The sequence below is a fragment of the Falco peregrinus genome, chromosome 14 (assembly GCF_023634155.1).
Source record: "Falco peregrinus isolate bFalPer1 chromosome 14, bFalPer1.pri, whole genome shotgun sequence".
NCBI classification, from domain to species: domain Eukaryota; kingdom Metazoa; phylum Chordata; class Aves; order Falconiformes; family Falconidae; genus Falco; species Falco peregrinus.
In genome coordinates, this window is record NC_073734.1 from 13,487,803 (window position 1) to 13,504,684 (window position 16,882).

The 16,882-nt window shown below is 38.8% G+C and overlaps 1 protein-coding gene across 2 annotated transcripts in view; it reads left to right on the forward strand.

Moving 5' to 3' along the window:
* Positions 1–16,882, forward strand: part of LOC106112416 (transcription initiation factor TFIID subunit 4-like) — a 146,401-nt gene extending 129,519 nt beyond the window's left edge. For both annotated transcript variants that reach the window (XM_055819037.1, XM_055819036.1), the window contains exon 15: positions 15,060–16,882. In XM_055819037.1, coding sequence (XP_055675012.1) covers positions 15,060–15,227 — 168 coding nt within the window. In that variant the 3' untranslated portion in view covers positions 15,228–16,882. The remainder of the gene's footprint in view (positions 1–15,059) is intronic.

Genomic DNA, 16,882 nt, shown 5'->3' on the forward strand with positions numbered 1-16,882 from the left:
ATCAAGCAAAATAGCTCGCAGTGCATAGCCTTGAATCTTTACAGAAAATAGAGGGAAACACAAAACATCTCTGCTAAGTGAGTTTAAAAAAAATTTATGGAGGATTAAATCTTTCTCTTTCCCAATATATTAGATGGGTTATTTCCTATTACTTTTAATACACTGCTGCTAAGACAAATTGGTTAGTAGTTATGAGGCCTTATCCAGGGACTTAATTGTAGCCTGTAATGTGGTGCTGGGAGTGTAATTAAAAATCTAAATACAGCGATAGGTGAAGAATTTTAGTCATGCCATTGTTGTCTATGGGGATGTTGATGATTTTTTATTTTCTAACTATTCTTTGTTAACAGAGGTAAAACAGACAAGCGCTTAAGCAATATCAAACTTCAAAGCTCCATGACGATTGCTAGCTAAACTAGTTTTGTTTCCAAATATTTTAGTTTAACATGGATTTCCTTTTCTCTCCAAGATTTATAGAGATAAATTCTGGCCCTGTTTGTTTCTGAGAAATCTTGTCAGAAAAAGCAGAGGGGTTTTTGGTTTGTGTTTCTGTGGCGTGTTTGGTTTGGGGTTTTTTTAAGCAAAAGCTTTCAAAAATCTTGCTGCAAAATAGGGGGGGAAAGGCTGATACAGGTAAGGAAGAGTTAAATAGAAATTGAGCGGGGATGCTGGGGGGCAGCAGTGCTGCAGAACATAGCAGTGTTCGTGCGAAGGCAAGTCATTTCCCGAAACACTGCAGACACATGGCCTGAGGCAGTCTAAAACCTTTGGAGACCAAAATGGCTCGCAGGAGTTAGAAGTAATAAGGTGTTTTTCCCTTCTTTCTCCTTCACTGAAATTCTGTAAGGTTGCTATGCATTACCAAGGAACAATGCCACTATTTTTGTGTTTTATATGGGTATTAAGATCCATTACAATTTGACATTTTTAAGATTGGTTATCCTGTAGTTTGGTGTTAAATTGAAGTTGTTTGTTTTGAATTTAATTCTTTCATTTTTCAAAGGAAAAAAGGCAGCACTGCTGTGCTGATAGCTTACTGAAGTATGCCAGGATTTGATGTTTGAATTGGATGTTTGCTATCCCAAAATACAGGCAAAATTATCTGTGAAGGAAGTCTTGGCTTCTATTTTTTTAAAATCATTCTTTAAGTCTGAAAGATGCTTTCTGGCTAGCTTTTCACAATCAGATTGTGGAAGATATTGCACATATAATATCTTTAAGGCATACTGTTTCTGGGATTATTTTTAACACTATGTTACACATCCAAGATGTATTGTGCTTAATGCAACCTGCTTATGATTATTATAACCCTTATATGTTTGCAGCAGCTAAATAAACTCCACATCAAATAAATTACTGCAGCAATGTTATTAGGCCAGCAGCAATGTTAAGGACATCTGTTAACTCTTTTTCCAATGCCCTGTCCTTACTCGTTTATTCTAAACATTTCTGTTGTTAATTACTACTTAAGTACATGAAGTAGTCATTCAGACATAGCTGTGAAGACCAGCCGAGGAGGATGAGGCAGGGTTAGGTCCCATTCGTAGCTTTGCTCTGAATGCCACAGTGAGGGGGGACCTGTAGCTTAGTGGTTTAGGGTAAACACAGATAAATCAAGACAGCGCAATGGCTAATGGACATATATTTCCATTACTGTAGTTACAGCAGTAGTCAGGGCTGTAGCCAGGGAGACCTCATCTCAGTCAGCAAGGCGTTCTAGTCTGAACAACTTTCCCCACTTAGGCCCTAAAAGTCTAACTTCTTGTTATTAGACCTGGTGGAAAAAATTTGCGATGCAGCTTTCTCTGTCAAAAAATATTTTTGTCAAAGATAAAATGTTTAGCAAAAATACATCCGTTTCAAAAACGTATTTGTCAAGAAGGTTTCTTGGCTCCAAGATGACATTTCTATTGAGAAAGTGAGTCTATTGCAGCCCAGATCTGGGAGATGAAAGATGAATGGTGCCTCCGCCACTGGGTTGACAAGTCTGCCACTCATGTTTGTTATAACGCAGAATGAAAACATTGTCGAGAATTGAAATGTTTTGCAGCTTAGTCTTTATTATGTGGCAAAACATTACACGTTAGAACCCAATTCATAGTTCTTTTAAAAAATAATTTCTTTCCATTTGGAATTCATGTGAGACCCACCATACAGTGTTTTGCTAGCTGGCACCAAGAGTGGCCCAGGTCTTGTCTTGCTTTGTAATTTAGTGAATTGCAGCTACTTGATCATGAAAACAAACAGGACGCTGTTTTTCAAAGGCTAGATGGAACTTAAGAGCAACTCTGGTAAATTAAATAAGTAATAATAAAAGGACCTGCAGAAATTCTCCATAGACAGTATCTAAAAGGTATCTGTTGCTGTTGGAAAGCTTGCCAGAATAGTGCAAATGTACAGAGCTTTTCATCAGCATTATAGGAAAAATAGATGCAAAGTAAGGAATACTCGATAAGTGCGTTTCATTTTTGTCATCTGAGCAATGTCTGGTTTTCAAATTACAGTCTTGCCTCTCAGTACCACTGAAGCAAACCTGTAGTGTATACTTACTCACAGTATTGCAAATTCAAGCATTTTCTCTTGCTCATTACTACTGCAGTTCAGCTAATCACAAAGTGCGCGTGGCTCATGGCAGCGTGCTAGGCTGTGGAGGATCACAGCTCAGATAGAAACCTCTCGTTAAGTGATTCACCTGCAAGCAGAGTGAGCAACTAAAGACAGGACTAACTGCCTGCAAGTGTACAAGTTCCAGGCTGCAGGATGGCACCCTCTCCTTTGCCCTTGTTCTCCCTGGCAGGACCAAGGCACCCAAGGGGAGCGCTCGACCTCCTGTTGCAAAGCCCAGCGGCTGCCGCCAGCCCTGACCAGTGTTTCTCCCAAAGCGAGATTCCCACCCTTGCTCCCTAGAGTCTGCCAGATAAGATCATGGGTTGGCCAACTTTTATTTATGGGCCAATGAATTATGCAGCTGGGGTAATTAGATGTTTTTGTTTTGTGAATCAGGATTATGCTCCTGGGGTGCCAGCCTAGGAAAGTCTGCAAAACTGCATGATAAAAGTCATTTTTATGCAGAGGTGGAAATATTTGAATGCAAAAGAGAATTGGGAGGGGAGGCGGAGCTAATGTCATATTTTGGAGAGGAAAGGCAAAGTGTAAACTCTACTTGTTACCCATTAAAGCTTTTATTTCTCTTGCATTGTATAGGGAAGGAAGAGGTTCTTTTAGCATAAAGTCCAAAAGAAAACAAGTACTTCTGTCTTCCCCCATCTAGAGCTATAATATATATAATGCTTTTGTGTGATAGGAAAACATGTATGGCATTATATATGTATATTCAGGACCTCTGTATATTTATATGGTCACTGTGTGCTCTTTGTGTAATAGGACCCTGATTACAACTAAATTCAGTATTCTTTAATTAAACAATAATTTCCATTATATCCTTCAGTTGCATATTTTGAAAGACATTTGAGGTAGCAGACTAGTAAGTAGTTTTGTCTTCTCTAACCTACATGCCTTATGTTTGTGCCTCTAGAGAACATTGAATAACATATTTAAACTACTCATGTGTGAAAAAGCAAAATTATATCTCATGAACTGATTTCTTCACACATTCAAAAAATCGAATTCCCCTTTTGCTCAGATACTAAACAGAAATCAGAAGGGAAACAGTGTTTGTAGAAATGATACAGTATTTCAAAACGGAGAAGATATCAATACTTTTAATGAGAAGGGATTATCGTAATTTCAAAAGTTGAATCATTTTACAAAGGTATTCTGTTATAAATGTAGTTTTCATTGTGTAGGCATTACGGTCTGGTTCAGTTGATAATGAGTCAGAGAAGTTTACTGAGCTGTTATGATTTAATATTTTGAGTTAACTCTAGATATTGTAAAACAGTAATTGGTGATCATCATCCATAAGAACTAGTACTGTCAAGTGCTAATGTTTTATTTACATATAATAAAAACTAGAGGTGCATATGTTCTTGTGGCTATCATTAGTATTTATTAAATATATATTTATGTTTTCCATATGTCTGTGTGTATGTAGTAGTTTTGTATGGGTATGTATAAATTACGCCAAAGCCACGGTCTTTCATGAATTTTAATTACTGTGTAGCTATTTGAGTTTTTGTAAACAAGGCAGACTAAATTTGAAAGCAGTCCACCAGATGAGCTGTTCTGGCAATCCCTTGAATCAAAGCTTAGACTTTCAAACTCCAACTTCTATATGAAATAGAACTTGATGACATGGGATGCAAGTCTTTAAAAAAAAAAGCAAACCAAAAAAAAAACCACCCCACACTAAAAAATCCAACCCAAACAAAACAAAAACCCCAATAATAGTAGAAGTTTCAAATACCGTCTCTTGATTTACAGTATCTGTCCATTTTTCCAAACTTTGGGGAGAACTGATGTTTATTGCCATAGAATTAACATTTTATTTTTTTAATATGATGCTGTTTAGTTTTTATGGGTATGCAGAGTAGCAAGATGGTAAATTGTCCATAATAATGTTGCTTTTTATGCAAAAAACACATTAGACCCAGCCTGCTTCATAGTGTGAGTCGGTTAGACAGAGACGGAGTCGGGCACTGTGGGGAGCATTGCTAAAAACCTGAAGTTTGCTCTTGGAAGGCGTTGAGTCCAATGTAGTTCCCGCTGAAGGTGATGCACTTTTCTAAATAAGAGTGTAGTATGTAAAGAATACGGCAGGATCATCTTGAGCAATATTTTTAGAATACAGAATGTTCTAGTTGCTGATTTGTCTTACTGACTGGAAGAAACCAAACCAAAACAAAACCCTGTAGTTTTGAAAGAATTATTTTGTTCACCTGGGGAGCAGGGAAGGCTTCTGAAGAGCAGCATATAATCTGGCTGTGCGTTTTGCTGCAATTTAATTTTAAAAGGGTAAGTGGAAGCCAAGATCTAAGAACTGTGGCAGTTAGTGGGAAAAGCTGATATGGATGATCAAGGTTAGAGTTCAGATAGAACAGATGGTAAAATAGTTATAACCTACTGTACCATATGTTACTGCCGCACACGTCCAGGTAGCACATTGTATGTACTGTGTGGAAAGATCAGTGATCCTAATTCAGGTTTTTAGAAAGAGCAAAAAAGCTCTTGAAAAACTGATTTCATAATTTCAGGCCAGGTTAATGACAAAGCCATAATTAGTTAAGCTGCACAACAGAGCTCACTGTTGTGGAAAGGGGTACAAAAAATTAGGAATAGCATGCAACTGTATCTTTTCCAATTCCCAAAAAGCTAAAATGAAGCTTGTATTTCAGGAAGTCTGTTTCAGGCTTGTTATACTTGAATTTCTGGGGAAAGTATTTAAAGAAAAAACAAATTCACAGCACTTGAATTCAGACCATTAAAAACAGGTTACGATTTGATTTATGATTTTTGCAACTTTTAATCAGGGGCCAGATTTTCAGAAGAGCACGCTGTCTTATTAAGGTGCCAGGGAAGTGATAAATTTCTTACTGGAAGGAACTGGAGCTTCCCTGGGTTAGAGTACCTCAGAAAACCTGACTTCTGATCCATAATCTCTGCTGTTATTACTCAGACACTTTTTAAAGAATATGATGTGACACCATGAAAATAGGAAGGTAAAAGGCAAGAAAGAGAAAAAAGGGTTAATAAAGTCAGAAGTACTGGGAGAAGAAGTGGAATGGTAGCAAAGAAGAAAAATGAAGGCAGGGAGTTGTGATTTGGAGTGGTGCTAAAGAGCCTCTGGGCTTGAGATTCATCTCGCATTTTATAATGCTCATGTTGTGTTGTATCATAATGCACTTGCTCCTACTAGAGCTAACTGTTCCTCCTCTCCTATTGCCAATGGTAAAAATAGGCCAGTAGCATCATTCCATACTATTGAGCGCATTCTGAATTCCATGTTGTTTTTTCACTTGCCTCTCTAATTAATTTAGTAATCCCTTTCCATGCGTGTGCGTGTGTACGTTGGCGTATGTCTGCTCGGTTGCCCTCTTCCGTCATCTGTTCGAGTTCTCACGTTGCTGATGATGGGTTGTGCCAGCTCCCTTCCAGAGACGGTGAATATATTACACCCCACTGCCTTTTGTTTAACTTTGCCAAAAAAAAAATCCCATCACGAGCCGCTGTTTTTGGCTAGTACTTTGAGAAGGGTTTGTCTTCTGTAGTTGCAACCCTCTTTTTTTTATATAATGTTCACGTTTATTTTATTTTGGGAGTCAATAGATAGGAGAAAGTTGTCTGTTGATACATCGATTGTTGTCAACTGTCGGGACCTGTTAGTAATAGCTGTTCAATATGCACACATGTTTTATGGTATTAGGTGATTTTGTGTGTCTTAAACTTATTCCCTGTTATATATTTTAATATCAGTTTTAATTAGGGTTGTTCATAACAGAACATTCTATTTTGGCTATCTGATTTTTAGTTTATTTTAAATAATAAGTATATATATAGTGGGTTTTTCTAATAAAGGAAAAGTGGTGATAGTTGGGATATTTACTTGTTAATTCTTCTTTTCTTAAGGTAGTCTGAGTCATATCCAGACTTCCCAGGATAGTAAAGATGAGAAGTTAGAGACGAGAAGTTAGGGACGACTAAGAGCAGAGCTTTCACATCTGAAATAAAGGACCTGGGGAAGATAAACAGCACATGGTGACCATGATGCGTAAGGGTCTGTCTTCGTACTGTAGAAGGGAAATGAAAGAACATACTGAATGGGGGGTTTTATAAGCTTACTGATGACTGCAGGAAAGAAAGCCCACCTTGTTTCCTTCTTGCAGTCATTCTTCCAGGAGTTCTTTGTGCCAATCTGAATTAAGTTTTTCAAATATTTTCTGAACAAACAAGAGGGAGACTTAAATGTAAGAAACAGAAATGTTAAGAAATCAAGAAATGAGTGGCTAAATGATTCAGTGACTTCTCCCTGCTGAACTCTGTCATCTCTCCCCGATGTCTGAGATGCGCCAGGCCTTAATTATATTCCATGATATTTACAGTAATGGAAAGAGTGTTAGCCGTCTTCCACGTTTTATTTACAGATGTTAACGTCTTATTTGCTGTACATGGGACTGTGTTCTGACAACGTGTTTATCCTGCAAGCTGAAGGTATTAGCATTTAGGGCTTAATTTTATTGCCACTCCATCCAGAGATAACCTCATTGCCTGCTTTGTTGTGTTTTATTTAATGAGCTGGGTGTACGAATTAGGGCCGTATACTACCCTCAATCCACAGAGGAGCCTCTGGAAATTATAGGGAAAGGTGTATACCACTGTTCATAGATAGTAACTAATCTGTGAGCAAATTTTTGCACGGGAATAAAGAGTGCCAAGAGCTGGTAGATCTGTGCCTATTTTTGCCCTTTGTTTGGCAAGTGGTGCATAAAGTCACTTGATTGGCACTTGCACAATTGCTGGGAGTGCGCAGGGTGGCCAACAGTTGCAAACGTAATTATTTTAAAGTCTGGGTGTTATACATCATAATTAAGCTTAAGAATGGAAAGTCAGTTGAGATGAATGAGGGCAATTCATGCTCTCAAGACTTGAGAAAGTGATTTTGTGTTCAAGATTTAGATACTTTTCTCTCTGTCTCCCTCTCTTCCCCCCCTCCCACAGGAGGACTGGCAATATGTGAAACAGCTGTATAGTATCTGTGTCTCACCCTAAATAGGTAAGACGTAGCTAGCACGTGAAATGTCATGATGCACTTGTTTGTGCTGATTTTTTCTTCATCAAAACAAGTTATGAATGAATTTAGTCCCCCAGTTACCCTGCCCTCCCCTACAGTTGTTCTGCTCAGCACGTCTTCACTAACAGACAGACCAAAAAAGCAACCTTTACTGCACAGCAATTATGTATATTTTAATTAGATATTTGAACAATTAAATTTTACAGTTATATGTGTCTAGAGATTGATGAATGTCAAGAATATTTTAATTATTTTAAGTTTCTGATTAAATGGAAGTCACAATCATACGAGTTAGAAAAGAAAGGACCACCCAGTATGTAAAACTGAGATGGTTTTGAACTAATATCAAGGATTACCACAAGAGAAAATTCAGATGGGAATCAAATACAATTCAAGGAAAATGTGAATACTGCAAGTTGAGCTGTAGGGCTTCTCCCAAAGTTGATTTGACATTTCTTGACTCCCAATGAGAAACAATATACAGATGTACAGCATGACTGGGCTGGAGTAAGATGGGCAAGTCCTTTCAAAAAAAAAAAAAAAAAAAAGAAAGGCAGGCGCACACGCACACCCGCCATGCTAATATTGAAAGATGAGAAAGATGAGAAGGTAAAAGCACCACAATGCCTGAAAAATAACAATAAAAAAATTTGGCAGGATTAGTATTTCAAAGGGATCAACACTTGATTAAACATTTGGAAAGCATGGGAGGAGAAACATTCCAAGCAAAATGAAAATATATGTGTATGATGGAAACAGGATAAATAGAATATTCCACTTATAATTACCATGCCAAGAATGCAGCCCAAACTTAGAGTTCTTAATCAGGTAAAATTGTCATTGCTTTTAAGTCCAAGTAAGGCAGTGAATTGTGATAGGTATGAGATGTTTGTGGATAAAGATGTTGGCAAGATCTATAGTTGCAGTGAAGAGCAGGTCCGTGAACAAAGGAAATGAGAAGACCTGGAGCCTGCACCACTAAGAAAATCGTGACTGTGTTGCAAGAAATCGCAGAGAATACAAGGCATCTTTTTTTATCACCTACCAAGCGAAGAGTGAGGGACACTGAAGGATCTTAAAAAGGTTAAAAGTCTTCACAGAATGCAGAGCCGTTTCTGTACAGGAGAAAACTTGGGTTTTTCTTTCTGTGCTAACGCAGTGATTTATCAGAGATCTACATGGAGAAATTGATTACAAAGTTAGAACTAGTTGCAGTCTGGTTTCTTCCTCAAAATGACCGGTTGAGGATTGGGAATTGCACACCCATCTCCCTTGAGCAGGTAAATGTCATAGCCCGTAGCTGCCTTACACTTTGTTTGCATTATTTATTTCCACCGGGGCAGACTTCTTCCCAAATTGTTTCTCACTGAAATGCCACGTTGCCTGCTTTTTGCCCCTGCTCTCATTCAGTTTGTGGGGGGAACACTCTCTTAGAGGAAGGAACAGAGGAATAGGTGGTCCGGTTGGCAATAGATGCCAGGTTCTCTCAGCTGGAAGTTTTTGGTGTGATGCTGTTTTACAGAGCAGGTTTTCAGTTACAACAGTGCTTGCCTATGTGACTTAGCTTACCGTTGTAAAGGCAAAGGGCAGGTACATATAAAGCATTCTTCTTGTAATGGCAGCCCATTTCTTTGGGTTCAAATAACATCATGTAATTATAAACTAAAGTGATCCCATCTAAAGAAAAAATTTTCACTGTATCCACGTCTTAGTATGATTTACTTTCCTCTCATTATTTCTTAATATAAAAATTACTGCATGCTGTCTTTGAAATGTTGCAATTGTGTTGGTATTTGAAGTACTTGTAAATACTTGTGCAAATCAGTTTTTCTGATGTTTGTCTGCAGGGCGAGGTGTGTGTTTATGTGCCCAGGGGAAACGAGATGCATTTGCATCCAAGAGGGTGTAGCAAGCCAACGCGTGCCAAAACGGAGTCTGTAGGAACAGTTGCGCTAAAATAGTACAGGATAAAAATGTTTGCAAATGAAGATAACTAGCTTCCAAAGAAATAATGGTATCTAATCCTCCCCGTAAATGTTGCTGATCTGAAGGCCTAAATGATAGCTTTTGGTGATGAATCGTTCTAAAGACACTTGTAAAGCCACCGTATTGTGCATATGAAGATGCACAATCCTTTTGTGGATATAATTATATTTCATATAGTACTGTTAATCTTTGAGGTGTTGACAAACAGTTATTAATTACTTTTCTGTACTTTGGGGGAATACTGATTTAAGGATGTTTTGGCTCTTATTTAATTCAGTGAAATCATTAGTATTAGCCTCAGTAGGTGCTGAATTAAACCCTAAATTATGTGGGACAGCTAATCATACATAATACTATACCTGTTTTTCATGTACAAAGTGCCTCTCAGCCGAAGATCTACTTTATGCAAGTAAACATCATTGCTGCACAGTATCTCCTGAATATTTCTTATGAACCAAAACCTCCTATTCATAAGAGCAGTCTAATATATACCTTATCTTCCCACTCCTCTTCAGTGCACAGAGGTTGGAGAGACGAAATTCCTGGTGGTTTTTTTACTCCATAGATAGCTTGGCTTTGAATTGTTACTGTATGATTCCTACTTTCAGACTTTGGCTTGAAGTGAAAGTCTGCCACGAGGATGTGCCTTGTAGCCTGGGAAGAAAACCAGAAGATCTTTTATCATTATTGCCTTGTCTGTCTGGGTCACAGAGAAGCAATAGCCGCAGATCAAGACTATGTTCAAAGGAGAGATGTCAGGACTGAATTGTTTTCTGGTGAAGGAAGGATGGATAAAATATTAAATGCAGTCTTATATTTGCCCTTATCTTTGTGTTTCCTGACAAGAATATCGTACTGTATTTCCGTGGTTCTGTAATTCAGAGCTGAAGGTATATGGGTTTGTGAAAAAAATTGATGTAATTGTTCAACGGTAGAAATCATGATCATAAAAATAAGTGTAGATTTTGTATTACATGTGCTTTCTTACATGAAAGCACTTCTATCTCGAGCAAGGAACACAGTACACTTTTGAGAGTTACTAGGTTTAATTTTCATACACCTGCTGCTGTAATTATTGTAATGTAATGCATAAAGACATTTTTACTTTCTGAGCAGTAAGGAAGTTTGTCCATGAAAATTTCAGAAGAGGTGTATCTGTCTCAGCCCTCTTTTCCAGTAGCTTTTAAACCTTTCAGGAAATACTGATCAGACTGGGGGGGGCGGGCAGCAGAAGGGGGTACAGAGGTAGGAAGGAGCTCAAGATTTTAAGTCCCTACAACTTCCACGGAAACTGTTGGCTTAGGTACAGGAAAGAGAGACGTGCTGGTCTCGCCAGCAAGGAGAAGGCTGCAGGATGAGCTCGGCAAGCCCAGGTTTGGCTTGAGGGCCATGTGTCTGCTGGGTGGCTGATGAGCACATGCAGCCTGGTGGGTCACCCACCCCGTGGGACACCCACCCCGTGGGACAGCACTTGCCTGGCTGGTAAGTGAGGGTGGGAGAAGAGCCGACCACGGAGTAGTTCTGAGACTGTTTTGAAGAAGGTGCAGGTTTGGGAGGTGGGGGGAGGTTGTGACGGGGGAGGGGGGTACAGCGGACTGAGAGTACTTCTGGAGGAGGTAGGAGGTGAGGAATGCTCCGTAGAGGAGCCGGGTTTATTGTGGTAAGCAGTACCAGGGAAATGTGAGACATCTGTCAGAAATGAGGCTTCGTTGGCTTCTCTGTGCACAGGACTATTTGTTTTAATTTCTACCCTGTCAGTGTGAGAGTGTATTTCTTTGGCAGGTTGTGGTATATTTACGTAGTGATCTGCCAAGTCTTTGGTCAATATTTTATTTGGGACCGTTTTTATTCTCCTTTTCCAACAGCATGAGTTTCTTCATAGAGGGCCATCATGGAAATAGCAAAGAGGCTGAGATGGGTGGCCCAGATCTTGTCACGTCTGGCATGAGTTCAGAAGTGCTTCAACATGTGCACACGGAACCAACAATTACTGTGATTCTTCTTCTTGAGCCATAATTTCAAACTAGGTAGCTTCCAACAGTTGAATTGAGCTTGACAGCTCAATACTTATTTAAAATACTGTAAGCTATATATACATCAGCTGTGCGTATCTGAAGCGCATTAAAGCCCATTAAAGTAAACGGACTCTGACTGTTTCAGCGGGTCTTGGATTACAGGTTAACAGAGAGCACAGCGCCATGGCGTTTTTGTAAATTCCTGCATTTGATTTTCTGTGGATTGATTTTTCTCTTCAGTCCCAGCAGCACTTAGAGGAGGGGGGTGTCTCAGGTAAGCCCCGTTGTAGCCCATCCCTCTGTAGCCCCCCGAGGAACAGGTGTAGCACAAAATCACGCTGTCTGCTGGCTTCCTTGCTGTCCTGTTGGATTTGCAATTGCCGAGTTCAAGGCAGTCACCTGGGTGTGTTACAAGAAAGCAGGACTGAAGCAGCAAGGGAGGAGAGGCAGTGGGGAGCAGGAGAGGATGGGATGGAAGGGGTAAGAAGTCACTATAACTCATGTATGTAAGCAGTCTCAAAATGAAGAGGCAGAAAGGGTTCGTATATAAATTACTTTTTTTTTTCTGGTCTGGAACATCTGAAATTATAAATAGAAGTTCACTGATACAAAAGCTAGAACTGATGTGTATCTGAGTGGGTGTGATTTGGTAATAGCTTCAGTGTGGCAGGCCAGGAAATAAAGGATGTAAACAATATACAACCATGTATTTTTTTATTAGAGCTTTTATCTTTGTAACTCTTATTACTTGCCATAGATACAGACAACACCGGCGTTGTTTGGGTTAACGTAAAGTCTCTTATGCTGATCAAAAATGTGATTTTTCTTGAGTTTTTCTTGAGATTTTTCTTCAATTCCACTATTCTTGGCAGTTATTTTTAACTATGCTTGCCTCATGTATGTAATGAAAAAATCATGGCATTTAGTAGTCTATATTTTTTATGTAGCATCTGCAGAATAATTTTGAGTACAATGCAGCACCAAAAAAAATGGTCTTCAATTTAGAGATCATATTGACAGATATAAATTACTGTTCTGTCGGTTTACAGATGTACTTCTGCACTTTCTAAAATAATTGTTACAATTTTTTCCACTTTGTAAAACAATTACAGAATTTTCAGGTAACTGATGGGCTTACAAGTGCAATCAGGAAGGTGCATAGCTTAATGCCATGTTATGATGTTGCATTAAGTATATGTTCTTCCTATGTAAAGGTTCAGTATCTCAAGTGATAAATGCAGTGAATATGACTTACCACATCTTAATTCCAGCTACTTTGTCCAAATAGAAAGCAGTCATTTGCTGTAAATGTACCTCAACTGATTCAAGAAATGGTTTTGTGTGAAGAAAAATTTAAAAACTTAAGTAGCTTTTCTGTTAATATTTGGTAAGGAAGTGCAGGATGGTTCTAGTCCCGCACGCTATGGACAGTATTTTTTAGATGTGTTTGAGGTGGCCGCATTTTGTACAAGTGTATTTGTCATTGTTCAGGAGCTGTAGTTAAGATGAATCTGAAATAAGTTTTACTTGGGGCAAGGGGGAGAGATGTTTGGGGAACAGAGAAGATTCAAGAAAAATATTTTTGAGGCAGCTTGATTTAAAATAAATATATATACATAGTTTCTGGGAGAGCTGGAAACAGTGGCAGCAGCCGTGGCAAAGTGAGTGCATGAGCAGAGTGCAGGTGAGAGGCAGCTTAAGGTAGGGTATAGTTCCAGACCTGTAGAAGATAAAGAGTACGAGTTTAAACGCTGCTGCTGCTTTCAGGAATGCAAAGCGTTTTTGTGTAAAGGCTGAATTCAGAGCACTGCTAAATAAATGGACTGTGGACTGGGGATGTGTCTGGCTTCAGCATGGATGAGCAACCCTTGCAGCTGCAGCACATGCTTTTCCTATGAGCAGTGAGGTTAGGTGGTGAATCAATTAATCTATTAACAAAAACTACTCTGTACTGGGGAACAGAATCCCTCAGATCAATTACTCATGTGGCTCAAAGGTTGTGGGCTTCTCCCTCTCTTGCCTGCAAGCTTAGCCACATTCATTTCTCTACATTAGGCCTTTTGTGTTTGCGGTTACAAGAGAATAGGATTTGCCCCACTAATGTAATTTAATGATCAGGTATAGGAGAAGTAACTTGAATGGTATAGTTCTGCAAGGAGTCTGACTGCTGCTACACAGGGAGAAAAGTAACAGAGAAGACTGCCATGTCTTACTTGCAATAAGCCATCTATGTTTCTCCTACGAACTTTCAGTAGTAAAATTACACTTAACTGTATTTTTAATGGCTAGAATCAAGATCCTACAATATGAATTTCCTGGGGAACGAGAGGTAGGTTATTAAGAGCAACTGTAAGTGATTTTGGGATTTTAAAAGTATTGACAGCTTTGCCAGATGTCTTAGAGGTTTGAAAGGTAATTTAAATCTTTTTAGAGGTTGGAACCTATTTTTCTAAGTTAGAACATTTTATTTTGCCAGAAATCAATTGGAATTAATCAAAACAATGGTCTCCTAAGGATGAAAAAGGGGTTAAACGTGTGTGTGTGTGTGTCAGGTTTCGGTTTTAAACTCAACAAGACTGCAGAGACCCTGTAATTACATCCTTTCAATTTCTAAATATTCAGATCACAGTGTTCTCGGGCCCGGGTTGTGAATTTTCTGTCTATATAGAAAGCCAGGATGAGGTATGTAGTAATTTAGTACCATTGAATCCATTTAAAGACTTTATCATCGCGTGGTCCGAGTCTTTGTGATTTTCCTATGTAATTTTCCATCTCTCGGCTGAGCATTGGTTGTGTACTTGAGCAAGATTGTTCAGTACCTCCCCACACTAAAGCCTTTCTCTTCAGCAGTTCCAGAGGAGAGAATCGGGTCCCCGTGGGACTTGCAGCTGCCGAGGTTATTGTAGTAGCAACATCCTGATACACCACTCACCCTTCTCCAGTCCTAGATCCAGGCTGTTGGAGTAGGACGGTGTGCATGTTTGATACACTAAAGATGGCTTTATCTGCTGCATAGTATTGTCCTTAAAAGGCTCCTGAAATTAAACTGATCAAATAGGTCAATGGTTTACATGACCGTAGCAGGAGAATTGGTCAGACATATTTGTCTCGAGTTGTAAATGAACAAGGTCTGGCCTCACATGCGTTTTCACTTGAGTTCCTTTACTCAGGTTAACTTGGTGAGACTCAGAAGAACAGAGGGAAAAAAAAAAAAGGGGGAAAAAATCTCATGTAATACTTTCAGAATTAGGCTCATAATAATCCATTTAAGAGGCTTAAAATTATCCAGCAGTTAGTACTTGTAAACCTGAGAGTACGAGGAAACTCCTTACTGTTGCAGGACTTTTGACTTTGCTGTGTTTTCTTTGCAGGGTCTCGGTATGTCTGGTGGCAGCCAGGCTGGCTTGGGGACCCCTTCATCCAGGCAGTATGCACGACAGAAAATAACTCGCGTAAACCTCAGGGACTTCATCTTCTACATGGAACAGGAAAGAGAAATGAGCCATTCTCTCCTGCTCTATCGAGCTTTGCTTAAATAAAGCCAAGAATTGTACTGATTTCTCCATACAGAAGCTCAACTTGCATTGAAAAGCTGTCATTTTAATGTGCCTTCTATTTTTTTCAGAAGTCAATGTTCCAGTAATTTTGTTTTGTAAAATTGTCACATGCAATAAATCCCCTTTATGTAAAAAAAAAAAAAAATACTATAAAAAACACAAAAAAAAATGTGCAAAAGGTTTTCAAATGTTAAATCCACAGATACAACCAACATCAAAGTCTTGCTCCACTTGGCCATTTTAGGTAAGGCTGAAGTAGCTGTCGTTGAAGTGACGCAAATGGGAAGACTGCGGCAATGGCTCACCTAAACCATCCCACGGCAAGGAGGATTGGGACCTAACCGTGGTGTCAACCTGTATGTTCACGTACGGTGCTGGTTTTGTTTTCTTCTTAGTTTTACTAGCACTCTTTCCACTCACTAGCCATGGCGATACCTGTTGTTATTTTAGATGAGTTGTAATTGCAATTTTTTGCACAGCGAAGAGAATAGCCACTGCACACGCTCACAGATTTTATACATTTAGGATTTTTGCTTTTACTGCACAGCTCATTTCCTGAGTCAATTGCTGAACCAAATCCGAAGTGTATGAAATCTGTGTGTTTGGGTCCCAGCTTAGTTACCTTGACTAGCTTCCAGTTGTTTTCTAAAGCTCTTCAACCTTTTGCACATTTGTAGCAACTGGTTAGTAACATGATTCAAAGTTGCATTTTATTTTCTAAAAAATATGTTAATTTATTTATTGCAAAGAGTATGGTTTAATGGTGGTTTTAAAAGAGAGTATTGTTCAGTAAAGATTTTAGAGTATTCTATATGGATTTTTAAAGTCACTGTTAAGTTTTTTGGGGCCGCTTCCACTCTTGGAGAATCCCAAGAGCAGGGGCGACCCCCGGCAGCCCGGTGCCGTGGGGCTGGCAGGGCAGCGCCACGTGGGACTGGCGATGCCTTTGCCTGGGACGATTGGACCCGAGGACTCCAGTCCAGAGAGGCTCATGAATAAGCGTGTGACTTTAAGCATAATGAGTAGTTTTAAGTACTTAAAGGTGGGATGAATGCTTTTTAAACACTTTGCTGAATTGGAATTTAAGAGGCCTGCACTAAAGCCAAGTGAAGTTTAGTGTGAGTCTTTTAAATGGCATGGGGATAGGAATATTGAGCAGGCAGGTGGGCACAAGTTGTACTTCAGACATAACAGTATTATCAGTAACCATGGAAGGGAGACATTTGCTTATTTATCTTTTCAATTTTTACTATGTTATGCTTGCCACTTTTTTGAGGCAATATTTTTTTTTTTTGATGGGAAACCATAGTGAAAGCACAAATAGAACTATTTGTCCAATAGTTTTAAAAACAAAAGTTTTAATTATTTTTTAAGGTTTATGAAAAGCAGAAGAAAATTTATACTGCTGCTATTTAGCCAAAAGATTATTCATAAGGTATTTAAGGCCAGGAAGTGTAAAATTATGTTTTAAATGTATTGATAATTTGTACATATTGTTTATAAAGGCCTTGTGTTTATTAGAATTACGTTATTTTGATGATTTCTGTACATACTCGTAAATACCCCCAATTTGTGTGAAAACATACTCCCTTATTTGTACTTATTTTGTAAAGAAATAAAACAATTTACTAAAGTAA